This window comes from Lissotriton vulgaris, chromosome 12 (genome assembly GCF_964263255.1).
Source record: "Lissotriton vulgaris chromosome 12, aLisVul1.2, whole genome shotgun sequence".
NCBI classification, from domain to species: domain Eukaryota; kingdom Metazoa; phylum Chordata; class Amphibia; order Caudata; family Salamandridae; genus Lissotriton; species Lissotriton vulgaris.
The window spans coordinates 81,425,491-81,447,202 of NC_141700.1; the positions used below are offsets into that span (position 1 = coordinate 81,425,491).

General features: G+C 43.2%; 1 protein-coding gene across 2 annotated transcripts in view; it reads left to right on the forward strand.

The window, feature by feature from the left end:
* RANBP3 (RAN binding protein 3) overlaps nt 1-21,712 on the forward strand; it is a 387,515-nt gene that overhangs the window by 234,405 nt on the left and 131,398 nt on the right. For both annotated transcript variants that reach the window (XR_015302612.1, XM_086947244.1), the window contains exon 11: nt 14,999-15,109. Coding sequence is in view for 1 of the 2 variants with exons in the window: in XM_086947244.1 (XP_086803370.1) it covers nt 14,999-15,109 (111 nt within the window). In the remaining variant the exon portion in view is untranslated. The remainder of the gene's footprint in view (nt 1-14,998; nt 15,110-21,712) is intronic.

Sequence of the window (21,712 nt, forward strand, 5' to 3'; positions counted from 1 at the left end):
CACACCGTTTCATAATGCCGTAACTGGTTAAAACCAATGTGTACATCCATTTAAAACACACGTGAACAAACCCTTTTAAAGTAGAAAACCTTGGTACTCTTAAAGCACACAAGGATCTAAAAAACAGTTCCGGGAACTAAGCAAGGCCGCTACAAATCTATGTATTTCAGTTTGCATATCACTATTTATATGGTAGACTGTCACTCTAAAGTGCAATACTGGTTTTTTTCTTTCAAAAGGGGAAAATCAGCCGTTCATTAGGAAATTAGCATAATGTTTCACTTTCGCAGCTCACAATCTAAATGTAGCGCTATGTTAACAGCTCAGGCGCTGGCCGCAGCCTGTACTGACCTGCTGCACAGCCGAGAACCACTGGGGCAATAAAATAAGCACAGGCAGTGTTAGAACTGGCTATTTCTGGTAGGCTAAGGCTGACGCCAAAGCCAGGCAGAAACCACCATTCTAGTCAGGGCAAGGAAGTCACACGCCAAGATAACCTCTGCTCACCCCCTTGGTAGCTTGGCTCAAGCAGTAAGGCTAAACTCGGAGGCAATGTGTAAAGCATTTGCGCCAGCGCACAACAGCAACAACATACTAGGCACACCACAGAAGAGACTCCACACAAGGTTATTATAAAAATAACTTTTGTATTGTAAAACCACATCAGATAAAATCACACATATACATGGTGCCAACTGGCACGGGCAATATTCACAGGGATTATGTACACAAGACAGGGCCACAAGGGCCACTGTCATAGTCAGATATAGCACTTCTAGAATAAGAAATAATAAAACATAAAATGGTAATCACAAAGATAACAACCAGTAACCACTGGTAACAGGAACCAGGACCTTACTAGGACCACCTGTACTAAGAAAGAAGAACCACCTAAGTATCACACAGCATTAGGGGTCTAAGAAAGAATACATTACTCATGATGCAATAAACCTACATTCAGAGGAGTAGAAAAGACAACCACCTAAGTATCACTCAGCATTTAGGGGTCTAGGAAAAGGACACATTACCCATGATGCAATAACCTACATTCAGAGGAGTAAGAATAGAGCACATGATGCAATAAACTACATTCAGGGGTGCAGCGCAAGAAGACACATGATGACTAACCATTCAGAGGTGCAGCGCATGGAAAGGAAGACACATGATGCGGTAACACATTCAGAGGTGTTAGGAATAGGGCACATGATGCAATAAAATACATTCAGGGGTGCAGCGCAAGAAGACACATGATGACTAAACATTCAGAGGTGCAGCGCATGGAAAGGAAGACACATAATGCATAAACATTCAGAGGTGCCTAATAAATCAATAGCGCAAAAACACACAGTAGGCAATTACTATTTAAAAACATAGAAATCACATTGCGCCAACCCTACATAAGCCACTACCTGTGGCAGTCCCTAGGCCAACTGGCCTTGTTGGGGCACGGATGCCCTGGGTCCAAAGTCAGGGCGCGCTGCCATGCAGCGCCAGTCCAAAGTACAAAAAAAGCCTAAACGTGGCAGGTGCCCACTAAGTGCTGGGCACCTGGAGAATCAACAAAACGGCGCCAGCTAAGCCACACAGGCTCTGAAGCCAACACTGCGCACGTTGGAGCCACACAGGCTCTGGCCAACACATATGGTCAAACGTTGGAGCCACACAGGCTCTGGTCAAGACATGGCCCCTCTGAGCCACACAGGCTCTCTCAGGCTGCGGGGGTCGTTGGAGTCCCTCACGGGGGACTCGGTCACAAGAAAATGCGGCAGGGAGCCCCTCGGGCTCTAAACAGACCAAAAATGCCCCCACGAGCCTCTCTCAGGGCTCAACATCAACAATGCCCCCTTCGTTGGAGCCTCAAGGCTCTGGCGAAACGTTGGGGCGACCCACTGCCAACCGGGGCCGCCCGAGCACCAACACTGCCTCACCGGCACACCCGGCCCAGCCCTTAACTTACCGGGCCTCGGGCGGGGCTTCTTCTTCTGTGCAGCGCGGGGCTCCTCTTCCATCACGGAGTCCCGCCTGCAAGCTCAGCTGCTCTCTGCACTCGAGGCTCTCCCTCCATTCGGGGAGCCTCGCGCTGGCCTTCCTCTCCCTCGCCAGGGCTCCCTCGACACCCGGGAGCCCCCAGCAGCGGCCACGCAGCTTCTCCTCTTCTCGGGCCCGGCGGCCAATCCCAGCGCGGCAATGTGGCGGGACTTTATCTGCAACCCGGAAGTCCCGCCTATGGTCAGGCGAAACGCTGCCTGACTTCCTGTGCGCGGCTCGGCCGCGGCGGTGATTACGGGGGCAAATCGAGGGCTGGGCACCCTCAAAAGTAATATAAATTAGTTAAGCGAGGTAGGCACTCGCAAAGGACCCCTGAACAGGAGAATGCCCGTGATTATAAAATAAAGTGCCCACGAAGCACTCGAGGCCACACAAAGGGCAGGAGCGCTTCCCACACGGGATAATCACAGCGCTCTGCCAGAAAGTCAAAAATAAAGCGCTCCCACGCGCTATAACAGCAGAAAGCACTCCCAGGTGCTTAGGACAGGAAAAGCAGCGCTCCCAAGCGCTAGAAGGTAAATCAAGCGCTTTCTACAGGAAAATGCAGCTTCTCCATGCTGCTAAAGATCCAGAGATTCCAAGGGGGCAAAGTAAAGTCCCCCCCTCAGCCTAGGCAAGGCAGAGGGGTCCCCCAGAAGTCCAGGAAAGTCCATCAGGTGCCCAGGGGCTGGGCAGAGCCAGGGATTCCCCTTAGCTCAAGCAGCAGCAGCCCCTGGCAGATTCAAGTTGAAAACAAGAACAATTTGGAAGGGGATACAACCCCTTTTTATACAGTGCAAAACCTTTGAAGTTCTTTGAAGCCCTTTGAAGCAGGCAGTGTGAGAACCAGCTGGACTGGTTTAGAGGGAAGTCCCCTTCAGTATCAGGGACAGAGGTGTCAGTCGCCCAGCGGGAGGTGGAGCCAGCTTTGTAGTTACACAGGAACAGCCCTTCACTATCAGGTGCCATCTCCTCCCACTTCCCTGGCAGCAGATGCTGCCTTTCATCCATGGGCTGACTTCAGACAACCTCCTGGGCTCTCCAGCCCCTGTCATCCTCAAACCAGACAGTCAATCCACAAGCAGGCCCATGCACCCTGGGCCAGGCTCACCAGCCAATCACACGCTAGCACCAACTTGCACAAAGATGCCAACTTCCAAAAGTAGGACTTCTAGACTAGACACAGCCATGTCGCATACATCATTTTGCGGCATTCATTCTCACGAGTTCTCTCATACCAAACTCGCCCCTGCACTCCCCACGCATCAGGAACTACCATGGGCATACATATTCCCCATTCATTCCTATGGGAGGGCAGGTCACTCACCATTCATCCACAGAGAGCTCAAGCACTTTACACTGTACCACAGTGAAAAAGTGCGCAGAGGCCTAAAATCACAAATACCAGGTTCCATAAATAGGCTAGGAAAACGCAAAAAGTCTAGGGGTGAACCTGCCTAATGGGCCGGGTCCAACAGGCAGCAGTTACCTCTCTCACCTCTGCCCCCAGCATAGAAACAAACCTTTGACAAATAACACGTTAATAAGCAAGGAGGGCAGATGAGGCCGTGCCCGTCCCCCCTCCAGCTGTCCGCTCTCGTTTCTATTTCTTTCATCCCACGGTCAGGCGGGTCTGAAACAACACACCCTCTGCCCACAGCCTAGTCGGATCTCCCACCCGTCCATCATTCTCTAGAAAGCTTGCTTGCGGCCTGACAGAGAGCCTGGTGACACGGTGGCTCTCTATGACAAAACCCGGAGAGTCGAAAATGGGTCATTCGAGGCATGCTACGAGTTCAATCAATGGAAGTGCAGCGGCATTCTCGTTTAAATAACCCGCACTGCAAGAGAAAAACAAAGCACAATGTTTCATAATGCCGTAACTGGTTAAAAACCAATGTGTACATCCATTTAAAACACACGTGAACAAACCCTTTTAAAGCGGAAAACCTGGGTACTCTTAAAGCGCACAAGGATCTAAAAAACAGTTCCGGGAACTAAGCAAGGCCGCCACAAATCTATGTATTTCAGTTTGCATATAACTATTTATATGGTAGACTGTCACTCTAAAGTGCAATACTGTTTTTTTTCTTCAAAACAGGAAAATCAGCCGTTCATTAGGAAATTTGCATAATGTTTCACTTTCGCAGCTCACAATCTAAATGTAGCGCTATGTTACCAGCTCAGGCGCTGGCCGCAGCCTGTACTGACCTGCTGCACAGCCGAGAGCCACTGGGGCAATAAAATAAGCACAGGCACCAGTTACCTCTCTAACCTCTGCCCCCAGCATAGAAACAAACCTTTGACAAATAACACGTTAATAAGCATGGAGGGCAGATGAGGCCATGTGCATCCTTTGAGCTGTTCTAGCTGCAGAGTAATGGCCCGCGCAGGCGCCCCGCGTCACTTGGGCTGTGTTGTACCCCCATAACTTGAACAGTGGAAATGCAATAGGTCTCGCATTTGCGAGAGATTAAGCTATTGGCATTGTAAATGAAAATGCCATTTATTTATCTGCTTTCAAAACCAACACATAAATAAAAATGTTGTCATTTACAATGCCAATAGCTCTAACTTTTCCAAAGGCGAAACCATTGCATTGTAAATGCTTGTCTGATGAGTTGGTGGAGGGCGTTGGTGGCGGCCCTGAAGTTGTTGTGGGCTTCTGTGGATTTGGTGTTCCTCCAGGCCTTCTCGAGGCGGCGGCAAGTGCATCTGGACTCTCGAAGTTCGGTGGTAAACCATCTAGCTTTCTTGGCGTGTGTGTTGTTGTTTTTCTTGAGGAGGGGAGGGGCTTTGGTGTTGGCGCTATCGGAGATCCATCTGTGCAGGGCTCGGGCTGCGGTGTTGGGGCTGTCGTTTTCCGCGATGGTTGGGGTGGAGTTGCTGAGTGATGAGGTTCGATGGTAGTCTGTGATTCTGGTCCAGTTTCTTTGTGGGAGCAGGTGCTGGTGTCTGTGGATGGTGGGTGTTCTGAAGGTGAAGTGGACGCATCGATGGTCAGTCCATGGGAGTTTGGTGGTGTGGCTGAAGTTGATGGAGTTTTCTGTTGTGAAGAGGGGGTCGAGGGTTTGTCCCGCTGAGTGTGTGGGTTCTGTCACTGTCTGGCTGAGTCCAATGTTGTAGAGGTTGTCCAGGAGTGATGTGGTGCTGGGGTCCAGTTGGTTGTCTAGGTGGAAGTTGGACATTGAGGAGGATGCATTGCAGGGTCTTCAGTTTGGTTGTGTTCTTGTGGGCGGGTTGTACTGGATCTGAGTTCTTGGCTGTGCTGCAGGTGTGCCGCCAGCGGTAACAGCTGAAGGTTCCTTGGGTGTCGGCTGGTGATGCTAGCTTGCAGTTGTTGTTGCTGCTTGGGTTGAGAACGTGGAGTGCCGTTGGGTCATAGCGTTTGTGGTGCGGAGGTCCAGAGTTCCTTCCGCTGGTCGCGGACGGGCGCAGACTGGTTTGCCTTTGGCACGCCAGCGGCTTGGCCGCCATTAAGTAGGGATCGAAGAGGGCTGGACAGCTGGGAGCGGGGAGCGGAGCTGGATTGTGTCAGTCACGCTGGGCGGAGGGGCAGCGGGGGCAGCTTCTGCGGGGAAAGGTAAAGGGAGGAAATAAGGAGTAAAGGAAAGGGGGAAATAAGGCCGCAATAAAGAGCGGAGATGCAGTAAAGTGTAGGAAGGTGACAAAGAAGAGGGTAGAAAAACGAGTGAAAGATTGGAGCGAGAGGAAGGAGACGGGGGTCCTGGACCACCAGAGATGAGGCGCCGGGAAACCTGCGGGTGGAGGAGGGCCTCGATCACCAACACTCAAGAGTGCGGGGGCAGACCTCACTTAGTGGTGGAGCTGCGAGGGTGGGGTAGCAATTTCACTGACAATGAGGCCTTTCACACTCCTTTAGCGAGATCGATGTTCCTACATCCCAAAAATGTCTTGCAGACCTCTGATCGCCAAAATGTCTGATATTTTGCAGTCTGCTATGGGACCCTTAGTAAGCAATAGTTTCAAATCATAACACTTTAATTTTAAGAAACAATTCACCCCAGAGCACAGGGCTCTCATTTGCAGTAACATCAGTCAGTGGTGCCATGGCAAAAAAGTTAGCATCTCTGGGGGCAGCACTCCAGGGTAACTTCACAAGTTCTTCAGAATTGGATCCTTGAATGGATGCTTCATTTATTCCCTATCGTTGATCAAGGAAGTATTGCTAAAAATGTATTTGTAAAGTAGTAGAAAACACCCATGTTTTGTAGGTCACCATCCGCCCATCCCCTCCTAGGCCTACACTGCAACAAATTTGTTGTGTACGGTTTGAGCTCTACTCTTTATAGGGACCTCTGTATCGGAGATCATCTACCTCATGTCTAGTTCAGATTATCCTCTGGTGGAACTTTACATTTTTCAGGATTTTATTAAGCTTTCTGATTCCAGTAGTCTGCTACAGGGAAAGACGATACACTTCTAGTTTTCTTTCCTTCCCTTTTTCTCCTCACTCATGATATGTAAAATTACATTCTTTATTAAAACTGGTCTCTGCTAAGTTCAATCTCCTGATATAGGAATTTAATATTTCTGTTGTGATTATGGAGAAACTTAAAAAAAGAGGGCCTTGCTGATTTAGGAGTGCCTGTTGGATGCAAGTATATCTGTAATTTAACACATGCTACATTCTTTCTAATTATTAAAAGACTGCACTAGAGGGGTAAAGGAAGAGGAAACCTTGTCTTGCAACCAATGCCAGATACTGTGTTTACGACCAAGCCACTAATCTCCTGGGAATTCATCCTCACTTTGCACAGTCGGAGAGAGCCGACAGTGAATGTGTTTAAAAAGAAGTTGAAAACCAGTTAAGACTAATAATGTCCTACCTATTTTGGAGTGGTACAACCAGTAGTCCTGGCTTGACTTCACCACTTTCTGGACATAATATCCAACAACACCGGACTGAAAGAACATTCTTAATAAAGAATGGAGAAAAATGGCACCCTCATCACTATCCAGATGTCAAGAAATGTATTCCGAAAGTACATCTTAGTCTTTATTTTTGCCCAAGTATTTTATTGTATTGTAATTGCATTTATATAGCGCTTACTACCCCTGACGAGGCGTCAATGCGCTTTTTCGGCGGGGAGCACGCTACTCCGGGACCCATAGAGGATTAGTGTTGAATTAGTATAGTGAAACATGCAAGTACATTTTAAGTGGTGGATAGGTTAGTCAGTTATTTCGATTTGGAATTATAGCAGAAGGATAGAGGAGGACAAAGGTTTGTATTTATTTATCGCTCGCTTGTTGATGCACGCTATTCAGGAAGCCTATAAAAGATTAGTGGTGAATTAATATGGTGAAATATGAGGTAATTTCAGTGCTGAATATTAGTCTGTTACTTGGAGTGAGAAGGATAGCGGAGGGATAAAAGGGGAAGAAAGATATGCATTCATGTAGCACTTGTTACCCCTGATGGGTGTTGAAGCGTTTTTCTGCCGAGTAGCACTAAAGGATTAGTGTTGAAAATTAGTATAGTATAAATATGAAGTAATTTGAGTAGTAGATACGTTATTCAGTTATTTGGGCAGTATATTAGTATAGTGGAATATGGAATTTGGGAAGTGAACATGTTAGTCTGTTAATTTTGATTGAAAAGGATAGTGGAGGGATAAAAGAAAGAAGGATTTTTTTATTATTTTTTTTAGGTGGGAAGAGGCTTTTGCATGAGTAAAAAGGAGTTTTGGAGGGATGGAGTCAGAGGGGAGAGTTTCGAAAGATTTGTTTTAGGGGATCGGTGTAGTAAAAAGAGGTGTCATGATGCAAGGAGGGGTAGAGCAGGACAGAGTCTAGAAAGGGTTATTTTGGCGATCAAAGTAGTGGTATGGAGTTTGGGATAAATGAGAGAGCGGATGTAGATGATATATTGATAGATGTATAGGATGGCTTATGAACACAAAATGGTGGCTGGGGGTGCACTGTTTTAGCACACAGGTATAAGCACAGAGCAAAGGAGAAATTTGGAGGGAAAACAGATTTGTCACCAAGGAATGAGGGGGACAAACTAGAGGTAGGTTCCCCATACAGCCCCCCCCCCCCCCCGGTTTTTATTTTTCAATTCTTGATGTTGAGCTTTGTAGTAATTCCTTTGACTAGATATGTGATTCATGATGGTTCGTTTTGGTTTGGTGAGTGTCCCAGCTGGGCTTTCCCTGACCCATTTTTTTTCTATGAGCTGTAAAGTGCCCAGATTAATTACTTTTGTTATGAATTGTATCTTGGCTAGGGCTGAATAAAGCAGATGGGGCTACTTAATATCCTCCTGGCAGGTTATTAGATTGTGCACAGCATCCCGGGACTAAATGCAGAATCCTGTCCATTTTAATGAATAACAGTCTTGGTGAGGGACGTTTCTCACTTTCTTCAATCCATACAGACTGGTGGAAATTTCAAATGACAATACTGTCTTACTTCTGAGCAATTCATTCAAATCCAATGTTGTTAAATTCTAGTCTTGAATTTGTCCCTGAAACCTGGTCAGTAGGTCTGGCTTGCACAGAAGTCTCATATATGAGTTCATGACAATAAGGAGCAGGTCGGGGTACCATCACTGCCAGAGTCTTTCTTGCACTATTAGTATTATTTTGCTGGCTATCTCTGTGGGACCTTAGTATTTCTGAGGGATCTAGCTAAATGTGTGGAAATGAATACAGAAGTGGACTTGAATAATTGGTCAAAAGGACATTCATTAGAAACCCTTGTTCAGGGACACTGGACGCGAAGTTTCGGCTTTATTTGTTTTTTGTATTATGTCATTTTGAAGAGGTCTACAGAAGGCGTTCAACAGTCTTCGAAAATGCTATTTAAGTCTTTGCCTAGGACCCCTTTGTGGATTCACTGTGAATAAGGGCGTGAGAGTCTGCTTGTAGATTCTTCGTCCCTGTAATGTGCAACTCGTAGTGTTAGTTCTGATAGATACGTCTGCTTTGTGGATTCCTCACCTTGTAACAAAAGTTACAAGGTAAGGAATCCACAGGCAGATACTGTATCTACCAGAAAAAGCATTACCGAAGGTAAGTAACTTGTTCTTCTCTGATCAAGGCTCCGTGCTACATAATCTTTGCTTCCACGGAAACTGGTCTAGACCTGGTACCTCCTTGACTGTTCATATAGTGCGTGGTGGGTAGGGGTGGTGTTAGTATTGTCTGTCTGAATTTGAATTGTCGATCTCTTTTTCAGGGATGGTTGAAAAGCCTTGAGGGCAAGTGGACCATTTTCAGTTCCAGTTTATGGGGTACAATGCATCTTAAAGAGTCCACTTGCTCTATACCGTTGAACGTTATGAGCTCCCCATCCTAGTAGGAAGGCATCTCTTACTATGCTCTGAATTAATAGCTTCTTTTGAAAGGGAACTCCCTTTCGTAAGTACGTCTTCTTACATCAACATGGTAGGGAATGTTTTTCTGCAGAGGTTAACGTCAATTTGTTTTCCCAACTGTTCTCATGGTCAACCTTCCATCATTGACAATGTAGATACTGAATATAATAGATCCTAGAAGAGAGGCTATTCGTCTGGTTGGATGTTTTCCCTTGATGCAGCATTTTTCCCGGGTGCATAACTTTCTCACCTGAAGGAAACACTCTTGTATGTTGTAATTTTTCCCAAATGTAGACTATTTTCCCACAGGTGTTGAAACTGGAATATGGTGCTTGATCTGCAAACACAGAGTACACACTACATTCATTGCTTTCGCAAACCGCTACACCACGTTTTCCTGACTGTAAACCTTTACTACTGTGTGTATATCGTAGCACAATCCTAGCAAGCAGAAGGGAAGGGTAATTGCATAAAGGAAACTGCAAATTTTTTGGGATACAAAAACTCTTCCATTTAATAAGTGTTCATATTAAAACCATACATCACATACATCAATATTACATAAAAATTGGCAAAAACAAAAAACAGATTATATAATTTTACTAAAATATAATCACATAATATTTAAAAGAAACGTGAAGTGGCAATCAATACTTTTGACGCGCGTTTCGGCGTTTCAAGAAAAGCCTTCTTCAGGAGCCACAGATTATATCTGAAATATACAATAAAAAGAATACAAAAATACAATCAATTACATGAGTTAAAAAGTTGTCTTTCACTAACATATCATATAAAGCATAATTAATTTAACCAATTCAAGTAAATTAAAACAAATTTTTCAACAAATTCAAAGCAGATTCCTAAACAACACACCTTCCCTACTTGCTGTAGCAATATAATAATTGCTAAACAAGGTACAAAACGAATGTTTATATATTTGAGCAGTTGCTAGGTAACTAAACTAAAATGAATAGGAAACCAGCAGAAAAATCCCCATCCCAAGGATAGATGGTATTGGGCAGTTATGTAGACTTGGAGAAAAGCCAAGGTCATTCAATCACTAATTATTGATAACTACTTAGTGAGTCATAGATATTGCCTAGTGAGTCCTAGATATGGCCATCTGCAATCATGTAGTACGAGGAGGGCATACTTACTATTTAAAGTTTCGACACAATGGCTATAATGAACTCATGTTTCCTTAACAAATCATACTCCAGTGATGAAGGGAATATGCCATTTAATGACTGCGGGTAGAAGAGGATATATATTAGACAACGTACTTAGTGAAAATACAATGCTACAATACAACCCGATCATCTGAATGGCTAACACAGTACAGTGTTTACCCAAACGAAAATGTTATTGATTATTTATTAAAACTAGATAGTCTTAATCATCACATATGGGGACCAGAGAACCACGTTTGTAGTTTAGAATATGATACAGTTTTATAAACTAGAGGACTATATTGAGAGTTAACGGTATATTGTATTATCAACTTTCGCTTTAAATCTAATTTACAGACAAAGATAAACCCCTAGATAATTGTGTGTTTATGTCCTCATGGACGATGTTCATAGATGGTGCCAAATAAATAAACGTCCCAGACAACCCATTTATGAATGCATTAGACGAACCTCTTGTAAATTGAAGGACTTCCATAAATGGCAGAAAAATGAATGCGTTTAAAGAGGAGCTTAATATCTGCATCGCACGTTTTAATTGTACGTATATAGTCCGGCTGAATTTCAAGATTATTCAATTAAAAACAGATTGTCACACTCTTTGCTTTTGGATCTAAACCATTAAAGATAAGAGACTGGTATTTGTCTAATTTATTAAGATTACCCTTCGTTTCTCTTCTAAATTACGGCTTCTCTTAAAACAAACGCTTACCTAATGATAACGTTAGGAAATCCGTAGCATTGTAGTATTAAAATTAAAAACATAACATTCTCTGTCTCACGTCTGATTTCTGTACTGCCGTTAAGGTGCGGTCATGAAAGAAAGGAGAGAAAGGCGAAACATGAGCTACATTGTTTGTAACTATGCCTATGTTATTGCAGAAAGGACTCACAAAATTGTACAAGTCTTAATAATTAAAAGGTAGGCTTGACTTGCATATAGGTGTGATTATTATTTTCACAGCGGACAACCGAGCCAAAATTACTCGTATCGGGAAGAACCAGTTTCTTTTAGTCCCGGATATGAATCGCCTGTCTCTGTTTCACCTTCGTGTCTATATCACACTCGGCGAGTTTCTAAATCAAAAGACATAATCCACAGTATTCAAGAATGAAACTGCATGATATGCCAAAGTTAAGGCGACTAAAACAGTTAACAGAACGGCTTACAAAGTTCCTATAGCCTTCCTTACCGTTGGAGAATGTTAGAGACTGCATACAGAGGGTCCACGGCGCTGCAAAAGATAGCTGCTGGCGTCCCGCTGCCGTTAGGGATAGTATCACCTGTCTTATTACGAGACCGCCTTTAAATGCGTGAATCAGATGTCACGTGGGTGATTCACATGAATCCTTAAAGCCACACACTTCAATGATCAGAGTGTGGTGAAAATGGCGATTGTTTCTTTCCGAAACAGTGTCAGAAACTACAAACGTGGTTCTCTGGTCCCCATATGTGATGATTAAGACCATCTAGTTTTAATAAATAATCAATATCATTTTCGTTTGGGTAAACACAGTGTACTGTGTTAGCCATTCAGATGATCGGGTTGTATTGTAGCATTGTATTTTCACTAAGTACGTTGTCTAATATATATCCTCTTCTACCCGCAGTCATTAAATGGCATATTCCCTTCATCACTGGAGTATGATTTGTTAAGGAAACATGAGTTCATTATAGCCATTGTGTCGAAACTTTAAATAGTAAGTATGCCCTCCTCGTACTACATGATTGCAGATGGCCATATCTAGGACTCACTAGGCAATATCTATGACTCACTAAGTAGTTATCAATAATTAGTGATTGAATGACCTTGGCTTTTCTCCAAGTCTACATAACTGCCCAATACCATCTATCCTTGGGATGGGGATTTTTCTGCTGGTTTCCTATTCATTTTAGTTTAGTTACCTAGCAACTGCTCAAATATATAAACATTAGTTTTGAACCTTGTTTAGCAATTATTATATTGCTACAGCAAGTAGGGAAGGTGTGTTGTTTAGGAATCTGCTTTGAATTTGTTGAACAATTTGTTTTAATTGACTTGAATTGGTTACATTAATTATGCTTTATATGATATGATGTTAGTGAAAGACAACTTTTTAACTCATGTAATTGATTGTATTTTTGTATTTTTTTATTGTATATTTCAGATATAATCTGTGGCTCCTGAAGAAGGCTTTTCTTGAAACGCCGAAACGCGCGTCGAAAGTATTGATTGCCACTACTCGTGTCTTTTAAATATTATGTGATTATATTTTAGTAAAATTGTATAATCAGTTTTTTTGTTTTTGCCAATTTTTATGTAATCTTGATGTATGTGATGTATGGTTTTAAAATGAATACTTATTAAATGGAATAGAGTTTTTGTATACAAATAAATTTGTAGTTTCCTTTATGCAATTACCCTTCCCTTCTGCTTGCTAGGATTGTGCTACGATATACACACAGTTTATTTCCCTGTTTTAGGAATTAATAATTCCGATCAGGGGGTCCTTGTTGTTCACACTATGTAAACCTTTACTAGCCAGTTGTCCAGGAAAGGGTAGATTAACATGTCCTTCCTTCATTATTGGGCTGCTGCTATTGGCAAACATTTTGAGAATGTGTTTGGAGTAGGCTTGAAGCTGTAAGAGGATGGTGTTTTGATAGTGGATGTTTCCCTACTGTGAATTTTCTGTGTGGCTTTGCCACTGGAATTTGAAACTATGCGTCTTTCACATCTATTACACATATCCATTCTCTGTGTCACAGAAGCAGATAGAGCTGTTGTAAGACCAACATCGAAAATCTTTCCTTCTTAACACCATCAACTCTTATGATTCCCCCTCCCCCCCCCCCCCCCCCCCCCCCCCCCTGCGCTGAAAATCTGTAAACCCCATTGTTAATGACGAGCTCAGCTCGGCATGAGTGTACGAGAGGTGTACCTCATGACGAGCTGAGCTCGTCATGAGCGTCGAAGGGGTTAATGAATTTGTTTGTGAACCATAGGTCTAATATATAGCTTGATCACATTTTTTTTAATTTAATGTTGGCTAATGTTTGTTTCCTGATGGGTATCTGGTATTTCAATGTTGGTTATCAAGTAACTGTTGGTGGAATGGACTTGAAACACAAAGTATCCATGAGCTGCAATGTTTAGCACCCATTTGTCTCTTGTAATTGAAGTATACTCTGCTAGATGCAAACATGCCGCTCTACCAAATCGAGTGAGACCAGGAAGAGGGTAATAGATTGTCAGAGGAGTGACTTCCTCTGGAGGTCGGATGCTTTGTCGATGATTGATTTTCACTACCTCCTGCGATAAGAATATCTTAGATCTTTTTGGCATGGTTACTTAAATTGAAAAGGCCACCAAGGTCACTAAATCATTCATTGGTAATGCCTTCTATCCTTTGCTTTAAATTGCATTTTAAATAACATTTTTCTTACTTCAAAGCTCTCGAACTTCAGTCTCCATCGCGTTCTTCATTTTTAACCTTTCCTTAGTGGGTTCCCAAACAAAGCCGACCCTGAAAAAGGGAGTTTCATAATTTTAAACTCGGACTCCACCTGCAAATGGATATACCTTGACAGTATTCCTTAGCTGCGATTCTGCTAAATCACTTACTACACTAACAATTTGGTTACAAACCAGTGAATGGTGATGCATAATTTCAGAAAAGTCTTGCTGTCGATGTTTTGGCAGGTCATCGGTAAAGAATCTCGTGCCCTTGTACGTATTCCTCCGATACCTTTTGAGGAGTGCTGTTGCACTGTGAGGCCCGGTAGTAAACTCCGCAAGGGTTCCGTAGCTGCTCTTAGCTGTTTCTAGGGTTACAGAAATTGTTGATTGTTGAGCCACCAAAGAAATGTCCTGGCTAGGACTTGTGCAGGTCGTAATTTCATTGATTGGAGATGGATGAGATCTTGTGCACCCTCACCGGCCTAGAGTTACTAGTTTGTCATTGATGGTTAGGTAACTATTCTAATTTATGCTGACCCTAAAAACCCTGGACAAATATTGTAACTTTTTCTTTCTATTCTCAGTAATATGATTGTTATGATTACTGGACTGTTATAGGATTATATTCCCACTGTAAAGGACCTTAATATGTATTGCTATTTTATAGGTTATTGCGTCCTTGATTATCAACAATGTTTGTAGTGCTTAGCTTGTACACAAACTGCAACCCATCTCTGTGGTGCAAGAGTCTGCTCAATGATCGTACTAAATGTTGTCATAAATTATCCAGAGTTTTGTTTCTGTTGAATGAGATTCTGTTACCTATATACCACAAATCTTCTGAAATTCATATAAAAACAGAATTGCTTGCACACCATTTTAAAATGCTTAGTTACTTTTATACATGTATTATTATGAAACAGAATGTATTGAGCATTGTTTACACATTTTTTGCTAAGGATGAAGTTATTTCTTTTTCTCTTTTAATCGGCATCCAGTGCCGATACACGTCAGATGAATCCCCTAATCTTGAGTGCAAGCCAACATCCAACAACACAGAGCAGAGGGAGAAAATGCAGCGACATAAATTCTCAGGAAGAAAACTCATGGTGGGATTTATTTAATTTTATTCATTCTTGACTTCATCTCAGATGAAATGCACAATTACTATACTTTTTGTTGTGTTCCAAAATTCAACTCATTTCAGTCCTTACTAGAACAGAAGCTTAAATATATAACCAGCTTCCTTAAATGCTATAGTTTTCAAAACCTATTTAACTTCCTTGTTGCTGTACTTAAGCAACAATCCGTTTGGTCCACATAAGAATATTTCTTAAATGGAACATGAAGCAATGTTTAAATTCTGTTAAACGGCTTAACAAGTTGTGTTCGTATAACCCTGGATATGATCCAGGTTTCTTTTGTTAAACAACAAAGTACATATTATATATTTGTCACTACATGCAAGTACATTTAATATGCACCCCCGAACTCTAGAAAAAGATTGTTTTTCATTGATATTCGTGTCCTACATCCAAAGTGTTTTTTTTTATATTTGGTCTCTATAAATCAGTTATGACTGACATACTAGGTTTTTGTGCCCTATGTTTGGGCCATGTTCTTGGCTAACGAACTGAAACTGTGGACGAGTTGTTGGCCATGTCGTTAGATGGTACTCTGTTTTGTGCATTGTAGTGCTTCCTTGAATCCTGTACTATAGATTAATATTAATTTCAAGAAAACCTTAACTGTTCTCATTCTTCTCCTGTTTATGCAGGGCTATCCCCATCTTAGTAGCCTACCCTTAGGTTTGATTGCATTTATCTATTTGATCAATTAGTCTTCAGTGGATGGGTAAGGGAATTAAGCACATGTTAGCAATGTCAGAGCATTCTATACTAAGACTGTCCGTGAAGATTTCGTAGGCTATTATTGAGGGAAACTTGTTCCTCAGGTTGACACTGAGCAGTTAAAAGGCTGAACTAGATCGACTAATAAACAGCAAGGTGTCATTAACCCCTTCGATGCTTGTGACAAGGTCAACTCGTCATGGGTGTTACCTGCGCTGTGCGTTTGACGAGTTGACCTTGTCACATAACAAGGGATTTTTAAAATTGCAGCGCAGCACGGGAATTGCTGTAGCAATGATGCGGTTAAAGACAGTGCTTGAATTCTTTTTCCTCTTGTAGTATGGACAAAAGGCGTAAATCACTTCAACAGTTCTTTGTTTCCTTCGAAACATTTGATGTGGGAGTCATTTCCATGCTTCCTGTGCTTTATGGACAGTATCTTCAATGCAGTTATTTTGCAAGATGTGATCCTATTCTGCTGTTATACAGTTAAAGTCTATTGCAGCAAAGAAAGGATGGCAGCTCCACTAATTAACTTCCAGTTTCAAAACCTGTTTAAGCTGCCAATCAAAGGTCTTTACATTGTCTGTTATCACTACAGTATTGATGATTATGTTTAGGTACATGATCAAGTAGATTTGTTTTTTTAATAGTAATCCAAGATATGTGTCTACATTGCTAACTGATTAACAATAATGGAGAGCTGCTGTTATTTTCATTAATTCTTAGTGTTCTGTGTCCCGGGTTTTGCTTTTTAACATTGTCCTGTTTTGTCATATGTTTTTATCACATGTATGGATCTAAATTCTCCCTCAAATTGTTTTTCAGTATTTTATATACTGAAAGTAATCATTCTCAACATTGTGTCCTTTGAGGAATCTTAAAAGTCATTTCACACCAATGATGTTTTTTATTCAAGAAATCTTGTACAGCTGAGTTTAATTTGCTCTAGCCTTCAGTTTTTTCCATTTTGAGTACAGACCAGTTCAAGTGACAGAGGCATAGATATGTCAAAAATACGTAAACAATGGTTAGGAGTTTGGAAGAATTGGAGACTTTCTATGCATCAGGTGGATGTCAGTTCTAGACCCCGGTGACAGACAAGAACACTGTCCCAATATCACAGGACTGTGAAACATACACAGTTTGAGTGAAAGCACAAAGTGTACCTTATACTACTAACTTCTGCCTCACCAGGAGTGCTTATTACCAGGTCTCAATATAAAGTTTGGGCGAGGTCCCTAGACTGATTCCAGGCATCCGCAGGATATGTTCGCCTATAGACCAGCTAGCTCAGTGCCACCACAAGCCACACACCCCCAACCCCCCCCCCCCCCCCCCCCCCCCCCCCGTGGGAACAGATTAGAACCTTTTGATCTGTCACTCGTGCTCACTAGTGCTCAGAGAAATATCAAGAATACACAGTGGTATGTTTTCAATGTATTTATTGAACTGTATAGAATACATGTGCTTCGATAATCAGTAGACGGAAGCAGCTGAAAGTGATTACAAGCACCAAAAGAGTAAATAGTAGATATAGTTCTACCATGCTGCTAAAACAGTGTATATATGTATGTATGCATGCTGTACCTAAAAAAAGGGAACAGAATTACCTTTGAGACCAGCAGCGAGGCATTAAAGGTAGGAAGTCTGCAATTCTTATTTTTCCCGCCCTGGGATGCCGACAAGGATGTCTCCCCTGTGAATATTGGGACAGGAACCCGGCTGTCTAGTGACATTTATGTTCTTTCTAACAGAGGTTTAAAACTGCAACAAGGTGAAGAGGCGAAGTGCATTAGTGCTCCAATTGAATGTATGGAAGTAGAAGGAGTGCTTGGTGGGGGTGCTGATGCTGACAGTGCCGTTAGATCCAGTAGTTCTGGCGACAAAGAAAAGAGCTCTGACCCAATTAAAATTAACAGGTACGCATTATGAGCGAGGGCAGTGTTTGATTCAGCTAAAGGGAAACCCGTCTACACCTCACGTGTTTCACCCCCAGTGTCTGAAGTCAGGGTGCGCGCAAAAAAGAGCAAAGCTAAGTCGAATACCTCTGAGGAGTATCTATCTGTCAAAGGTATAAAGGGTAAGGGCAAAAGTAAGAGTGCTAAAGGCGCTGCCCCCAACATCAAAGTAACCACTTCTCTTAAAACCTTCTATAAAGTAATGTCTACTACTTCCACCACCACCGGCTCTCCTCAGCCAACTTTGCCTCCCCACCCTATCCATTCTTCCCCTGGAGCTGTGATGGAGAATGCTACAGGAGTATTATTAAAGGGGGGACATCTGGGTCACCCATGAACTCAGTCATACAGCGGAAGCTAGGCAAAACATCAGATCTGGTGGAGGAGGTGGACACAGTGCACCCAGGAGTAAGCCTGTCAAATATGTACTCAGTACTTGGTGGGGAAGGAACAGAAAATTTCCCAATGGATAACGCAGAATCAACGGAAAGTACTGACATCCCAAGCGTATCAAAGCCAGAGCAAGCACTCATAGCACACAACTTCGCCACATCCAATAAAGCAATTATGGAGGCCGCCACAGATAAATCAGACGCAACCTCACGCTCATTGGCCGACATATTGCTAACTATGAGGGATGAAATCACCAGAAGATTTACGGTATCTGAAGCCAGCCAAGCTGAAATGACCAATAGATTTTTAACCTCTGAGGCCAATCAGGCAGCGATCCAGGCATCGTGTGAAGTATTAGCATAGAGACTGGATGAGGTCACCCTGAGAACTGAGGCAATCGAGACGGAAATCCCTAAAATCAAGGAATCCATGTCCACCACCAGTGCAGAGGTGATCAAGTTGTCTGCCCAGAACAAAGAATTAAAAGAGGATCTTGAGCGCCTAGAAAACCACTCGCGCCGGAACAACGTGAGACTCCTGATTGTTCCTGAAGCCCTGGAGGGGGCTGATATTAAGGGTGTCGTGATATCTCTACTGAATGAAACTGTACTAAAAGATTCGCCAGAGGTGGACCTCTTGCACGACATCCAGAGGGTGCATCGTGATCCCTTTAGAAGAAATCCTGCAAAGCTAAAGCCTAGGAAGATCCTGGTGAATTTTTTGACGTATTCTATCAAGGAGCAGATTTTGTCTTCCACTTTGAAAGTTGGCTCCATACACTTCATTAGCTCTAACCCTTTCACCTTTCAAATAAGATCAGATATCTCGCATATAACTGCAACGAGACAGTGGGAGCTGGGAAAAAGGTTGGAGGAGCTGAACAGTATAGGAGCCAAAGCTCAGCTGAAATTTCCAGCACTGCTAAGGGTGATGTGGAACAACCATATGTACCAAATTAAAACTGGTGACGAGGCAGACGCCCTCATACTTAAGATCAGAGATGGACAGGGGGGTGGGGGGGGGAGTAGACCTAGGCGGGCCTTTCTACATATGATACGCTCTTAGCAGGAATTTGGTTTAAAAATTGAATATGTTAACACTATGCCATAAGGGGGGGGGCTAAATAGGCCTTTGCCTATTAGAAGGGAGGGTTCCTTATGGGTAAAGTCGGTATGGGGGTCAGGGGTGGGGGGGGCAGGGGGGCACAAGGGTGGGGAGCAGTGGGGAAAAAAGGAAAAAAATCATCCTCATCTCAACCTTATGTACAGTCTTTTTTGCCATGAAGGGGTGTTAATTCCTTCAGATAGAATAGGGGGGCGATGGGTGGCACGTACATGAGGGATAGGAAGACCATCTTTACCTCCTGGAATGTGAATGGGTTATGGTGCCCCCGGAGACAGAGGCTAATCCTTAAATACCTAGAACTGTCAACTGCACGAATATGCATGTTGTAAGAGACGCATTTGAGCCACGAAGAAAGCCGCGTAATCTTCTCCAAGGTCCCCTGGGTTAAGAGCTTTAGCACATCGCACCAGACATCTCAAAGTAGAGGGGTGGCTATCTTAATTAAACAGGGAACTCCCTGCACCATAAAAAAAACCACAGACTCCACGGGTAGGTGGTTGGTAGTCCAATTGGCGTTTGAAAATTTTGATCTGACTTGTGCCTCTTTTTATGGCCCCAATATGGACGATCCAACCTATATCTATAAACTAAAGTCTGTATTGATGTTGGAACCTCCACCCTATGTCATCGGGGGAGATTTTAATGTCCTGTTAGACCCATTAGATAGATCCAATCTGAGTCATTACGTAGGGACAGTAAAAATACGTTGGGCGCTACTAAATATGATTCACGATATGGATCTAATCGATCTATGGAGAGCTCAAAAAGGGGATCAGCAGGGCTTCACATTTTATAGCAAGAAACATGGCCACTCCAGGATAGATTGTTTTTTTAGAAAGAATGTCAATGGCTAACCTAGGGGAGGTATTAGTTCTCTAGTGTCTTCTCTCTGACCACGCACCTATGCAATTTGTATATCGGAGTAAAGAGGTACAGCGGCAACCATTGAGGTGGACCCTCAACAGGGCGAAGCTCTTAGATCCCGAGGTGGTTGAAGCAGTACAGGCTTCCTCTCTAGAATTTTTTTCTTTGAATACTGATTCCACAACTCCAGACATAGTATGGGATGCATACAAGGCCTGGCTAAGGGGGAAACTACATGGAATAATTTGCTATAAAACAAGGTCGAAGCTGAGGTACTAAAGGGTGTTGAGAGGAAGATCAGTAACCTCGAGAGAGAAAAAGACAGTGTAAGCAACAGGACCTCGGAGCGATTCACACAGGTCCTGAAGAATCTGGAAGAGGCAAGATCGGAGTACAGAGGGAAGTTAGAAGCCAAATGTAGGGCGCAGTGGAACTCCAGGATGATGCAGAACTTTGAGTATGGGGAGAAGGCTGGCGCCCTCCTGGCTTGGAAAGCGAGAACCGATTGCGCTAGAAATGATATAAAAGAACTTACCATCAATGCTAGCGGGGAAACCTCAAACAAGATCGAGGACATGCAGACTTGTCTCCTCTCCATTTTCTCGGAACTGTATAGAGAGGACCTGGCGCCCCTACCGAGTGCCATCCAGTCATTTCTTAGGGATAAACATCTCCCCTCGCTCTCAGAATAAAGTAAGAACAAACTAGATGCCCCCTTTATGTTAGAGGAGATAGCAGATCAGATTAAAAAAATCAAAGAACAAAAAAGCCGAAGGCTTGGACCCACTCCCAAGCGAAATCTATAAACTCCTCAATGAGGAGTTGATAAATGCGTTGGGGGTCACTTTTAACTCAGTCTACAGCTTAACTGGGAAGGTTCCTAAGACCTGGAAGGAGGCAACAATATTCCTGATCCTAAAAACTGGCAAGGATCCGAAAAAGGTGGACTCCTATCGTCCAATCTCCCTGCTGAATGCCGATTATAAGATCTTTATGGGCATTTTGGCAGGGAGATTGGCAAAACTGATCCCGAGGTTAATACATCCGGATCAGAAAGTGTTCGTCGCAGGGAGACACATCCAGGAGCCGTCGCAGCTTTTAATTGGCAACATAGATCTGGCCATTCAGAGGACTGAACCCTTGGCCGTTGTCGCTTTAGACGCGGCCAAGGCTTTTGATAGTCTGCTGGGTGTACCTTTGGGAGGTCCTGAAGGCAGTGGGGTTTGGCTTCACCTTCATTCTAACCTTGCAGAACTGCTATCAGGGTGCCTCCGCCCGAATCCTGCTAAACGGTCTGCGTACGCCAAGCTTTAACATCCAGAGAGGAACCAGGCAGGTGTGTCCGATCTAGTCCCTTCTATTTAATATATACATGGAACTATTGGCACAGGCGTTGAGACTGGATGATTCAATCTATCCTTTTAGATCTGAACAATATAGTTCCAAAATAGCTCTCTACGCTGATGACCTAATACTGTATACAAGTGATCCTGAGGTAGTGATCCCGAGGGTGGAGGAG